The 4,606-nt window shown below is 53.1% G+C and overlaps 1 protein-coding gene across 1 annotated transcript in view; it reads right to left on the minus strand.

Annotated features, from left to right (window-relative positions):
• SRRM3 (serine/arginine repetitive matrix 3) overlaps positions 1 to 4,606 on the minus strand; it is a 71,543-nt gene that overhangs the window by 20,090 nt on the left and 46,847 nt on the right. The window contains exon 10 of the mRNA XM_011976352.1: positions 3,787 to 3,964. Within this exon, the coding sequence (XP_011831742.1) occupies positions 3,787 to 3,964 (178 nt within the window). The remainder of the gene's footprint in view (positions 1 to 3,786; positions 3,965 to 4,606) is intronic.

The following is a 4,606-nucleotide window of genomic DNA, read 5'->3' on the forward strand; positions in this document are numbered from 1 at the left end:
CCAAACTCATCCTTTTATATGGAATTCACCCCTATGATTAAAAGAACTCACTCCCATAATAATGGCATTAATTTATTCGTGAGGCAGAGCCCTCATAGCCTAATCACCTTTTAAAGTCCTCACCTCTCAACACTGCCACATTGGGGAATCAAGTTTCCAACATATGAACATTGGAAGACACAGTCAAACAGTCAAACCAGAGCATACTTCCCCTGGTGTCCCAAATTTATGTCCTTCTCACATGCAAAATACACTCAATTCATTCCAATAGCTCCCAAAATCTTAACTAATTCCAGCATCAGCTCAACAGTTCAAAATCTAAAATCTCATCTAAATCAGATATGAGACTCAAGAAACAATTCATCTTGAGGCTAATGTCCCTCATACTGTAAACCCGTGAAATCAAAACAAGTTATCTACATCTAAAATACAGTGACCCCTGCCCCCTTATTCTTGGAGGATACTTTCCAAGACCCCCAGTTGATGCCTATACATATTATGTTTTTTCTTATAAAAAATATGTATGATAAAGTTTAATTTATAAATTAGACATAGTGAAAGGTTAATAATTATAACAATAAAAGAATTATAACAATATACTGTAATAAAAGTTACGTCAATATTGTGTGTCTCTCTCTCTTATAATATCTTATTGTATTGTACTTACCTATTTTTGTACCATGAGTAACTGAAACTGCACAAAGCATAACCAGGGATTAGGGGAGACTCTATTATGCAATGGTGGGACAGGCATAAAATAGACATTCTCATTCCAAAAGAAAGAAAGAAACAAGAACAAAGAGGTAACTGATCCCAGTAAGTCTAAAATCCAACAGGATGAACAACATTAAATCTTGTCTCAGGAATAATCTTCTTGACTCCACGTACAACCTTCTGGACACATTGTTGTAGGAACTGGGTCCTAAAGGCCTTGGGAAGCCCTGTCTCTGTGGTTTTGCTGAGTGTAGCAGCAGTTCTCATGAGTTGCAAGTGGGTGCCTGCAGCTCTCTCCGACTGGTGTTGCATGCTGAGAGCTCTATAGTTTATGAGTATCGTGGGTGACCCCACTCCCATGGCTCCACGAGGAACTGCCCTGGTGGGGACCCTCTCTAGTGGCTACAACTTTTGCCAGTTTCTGCCTGGGGACCCAGTTGCTCACAACATCCTTTGAAATCTTGATGGAGAAACCCACACTTACCCAGCTTCTGCATTCTGCATTTCTGCAGAATTAGCACCACGTGGACATCACTGGTTTACACCTTATGTCGTCCAGAAAAGCAGAACAAGCCACACCTGGGGCCAATTGAGCCATAGCTGCAGCAGTCAAGAAACTTGTGCCAGAATATAGGGAGCAGAGTCCTGAGGTGGCTCTGGGCAGTGAGCTCATGGTGGGCAACCAGGACACAAGCCCCGAAAGCATCTTGCTCTCCTAGAGCTCTGGGCCTGTGATAGGAGGGACAGCCTTAAAGTTCTCTAAAATGGCTTTGGAATCTTCCTCCCACTGTCTTAATAAATAGCACCTGACTTTCTTCTGGCCATGCTAATCCTTTTAATCACAGGATTGCTTGGTTGCACCCTTGTTTGTGTTCTTGTTCTCTACATGGCCAGGCTGAGAATTTTCCAGATTTTTACATTTTGCTTTCTTTCTTTTCTTTTCTGGTTTTTTTTTTTTTTTTTTAAGGTATCGTCCAAGAATACCACCCCCAGTATTTTTTCCCAAAGACAGTTTCGTTCATGGTAAAGTCTGGGACCCCTCTCCCATCCCCCATCTCACTTTTCTGCATATGAGCGAGAACTAGCCTCATTTGACTCCTCAGAGGTCTTTTTTAGGCAAAGAGGCAGGGATCTGAATGCAGGTTTGAGACCCAGGATGCTCTGAAGTCCCAGATCTCCCAGGACCCCAAGGGTGAGGGACAGGATTTGGGAACCATGCTTGGTGAAAGGAGTGACAAAATGCCGTCTCCAAGAAAACTCCCAGGGCTGTGCCGAACTAGAGTCCGATGCTGGGAGGGAGACAAGATGTGGGTGCTTCAGAAGCTCCCGCCCCGAGGCTGGTGGCTGGGTCCCCTTCCCCAACTGCCCTATCCCGGGGAGTCTGCCTAGTGGCTGTGGCTATTTTGTCTGCATTGGGGAGCGGGTGGAGGTGGGATCATTGCTCAGGACTCCAGGGCTGGAGAGAGGACCAGAAGTACGAAGGAACCCACTTTCAGCCCTGACTTGAGAGAACCTGCCTCTCTGTGTCTCTCGGGAGGCCCCAGGAGGGGGGATGAGAAGCTAGCAAGAAGGTGTTTGGGGTCCTGTGCTCTTGGGACTCCATGCCCACAGGGGTGGGGGATGGTAGGTGTCTCTCTTGTGGGTTTGTTAATCCTCTCCAGCCTCTGCCATGCTACCCTCAGCTACCTTTGCCTGCCCTCAGCCCCCTCCCAAGACAGATCAGGGGGACATCAGTGTCATCCTCCCTGGGTGGCCCAACCAAAATCCCCTGGAGCCTAGGAGCCTGGTGCCTGGTCAAGGTGGGACAGTCTAGAGACAGGTAAATGTCCTTCAATAAAACTTAACCTTGAGACCAAGAGCCTTCAGTCAGCTGCCCTTGACTTTCCTCTCTGAGGCCGTGGGAGTAAAGGGTGTTTGAGAAAAGAAAGGGAGTGAAAGGAAACAGCCAAAAATCAAAATGAAACTGACCAACACGTACATGTTTGCTGCGGAGACCTGAGGTCTGGGGAGGGGCAGCTCTCCCACTCCCAGCTGAGGCTTTGGGGTTGGGTGGGGGGCAGTCTGCGGGTCTGGGAAGGAACCTGCAGGCCTCCCCACCCCAAGCCACACCCCCGCCCACCCTAGTGCCCCTGCCAGCACTGCAGCCCCCTCTCTCTGAGGGGTCTCAATCGTGTACTCTATAATCAACAGACCAGAAGGGGGTGTGGACCTTCCCTGGGGTCTGGGAGAAGCCCCCACCCAGGCCCAGCCCATCCACCTGGGGACAGACTGAGACGTCTCTCTCCTCTGCCAGTTCCCCCATTGCACCTGCCTGTAGGTCTTCGGACATCTGTGCCCCTCTTGGAGGAAGGGTGGGGACAGTTTTGGGGGGGTGGTGTTGGTGTGGGGTCTCTGAGGTACCCTGGCAGGTGCCTCAGGAGGGTGGCCGTGGGAAGAGGAGCCGGCAGGTTTGAGACACCTGTCCAAGTGTGGGCGGTGCCTGGAAAAGGGCAGAGTCTCCTGGGAGCAGGGACTTTAGAGGGCAGAGGGACTGAGATGGGGGAGGGGGCGAAGGGAGGGAGGGGCTGGGGAGAAGGTTAAAGGAGGGGTAGGTGGGTGCTCAGAGGTGGGGCCAGGGCTTGGTGGGAAGAGGGAGACTCAGGGCCCAGGTGGTGCCCAGCGGGGGGTCCTGTCTCTCGAATCCTGCTCCTGCCTGGGACTCCTATCAATGTCCATGCCCCTCCCACCCTAATATGCCTGGGGAGGGCACGAGACCCTGATTCCTCCCCAGCCCTGTACCCAACTCAGTGCCCCGTGGTCAACCCCCCTCTGGCCTTCAGTTTGCCAAGCGCAAAGGGTGGCCCAAGACCGCAGACGCCCCTCACCCTGACACTAGGGCCAGGTGGGCGCACCGGCCTAGCACTCCTGGCGGCTCCCGAGCCAGGACGCCCCCAGCGGGGAGCCGAGGAGGGAGGAAGCGGCCGCCCCGCTCCCATGCCACACTTATCGCCCCCTGCCCCTCTGGCGACGCGCCCGACCCCGCACGGCGCAGCCCGCGGCGCGGGAACCCTCCGCAAAGCGAAGTGTACGTACATCGGCCGGGCTGTGCGCCGAGCCGGGGCGGCCCCCGTGCGCTCCGCTCCGCTGCCCGCTGCCGCCGTTCCGCTGGGGCGACCCCCATCCGCTGCCGCCCGACGGGGAAGGCGACCGGCTTCCGCTGGACCGCTGGCTGCCCGTCTTTCGCCCTTCGTCTCGGTGCTTGGGGCTCAGCCTGGGGTTGGGCGCCAGGGAGAATGGGGGAGCCGGCGTGGGACACTCGCTTTGCAAGCAGTTGCGCCTCCACTTTCCCCTCTCCCCCGCATTTTTTCCATCTGGGCAAAATGAGCTACCTTTAATGGCCTGATTCCGTGATTCTAAAAGGCCTAGTGTGCTAGGGCGGGAGGGAAGAGGGCAGCTCCCCACCTGCCTTTTCACCATGCTGAGAACCTTTCCACTTAGAGAGGACTTGATCAGGGTAAGCCAGTCAGGCTGTGCCTCGATTTCCAATTAAGGCGGAGGCTTAGGGGCCTTAGGGCAGCTCTTCCTCAAGTTATCACTCCCCTGGCATATTTCTCTTTTTAAAGATTATTATTAGGCTGGGCTTGGTGGCTCACGCCTGTAATCTCAACACTTTGGGAGGCTGAGGCAGGCAGATGGCTTGAGGTCAGGAATTCGAGACCAGGCTGGCCGAAATGGCGAAACCCCATCTCCACTAAAAATACAAAAATTAGTCAGGCATGGTGGTGCACGCCTGTAATCCCAGCTACTCAGGTGGCTGAGGCTGGAGAATTGCTTGAATCCAGGAGGCGGAGGTTGCAGTGAGCCAAGATTGCACCACTGCTCTCCAGCCTGGGCAACAGAGCAATACTCGTAT

Source organism: Mandrillus leucophaeus, unplaced genomic scaffold (genome assembly GCF_000951045.1).
Source record: "Mandrillus leucophaeus isolate KB7577 unplaced genomic scaffold, Mleu.le_1.0 Scaffold164, whole genome shotgun sequence".
Lineage (NCBI taxonomy): Eukaryota > Metazoa > Chordata > Mammalia > Primates > Cercopithecidae > Mandrillus > Mandrillus leucophaeus.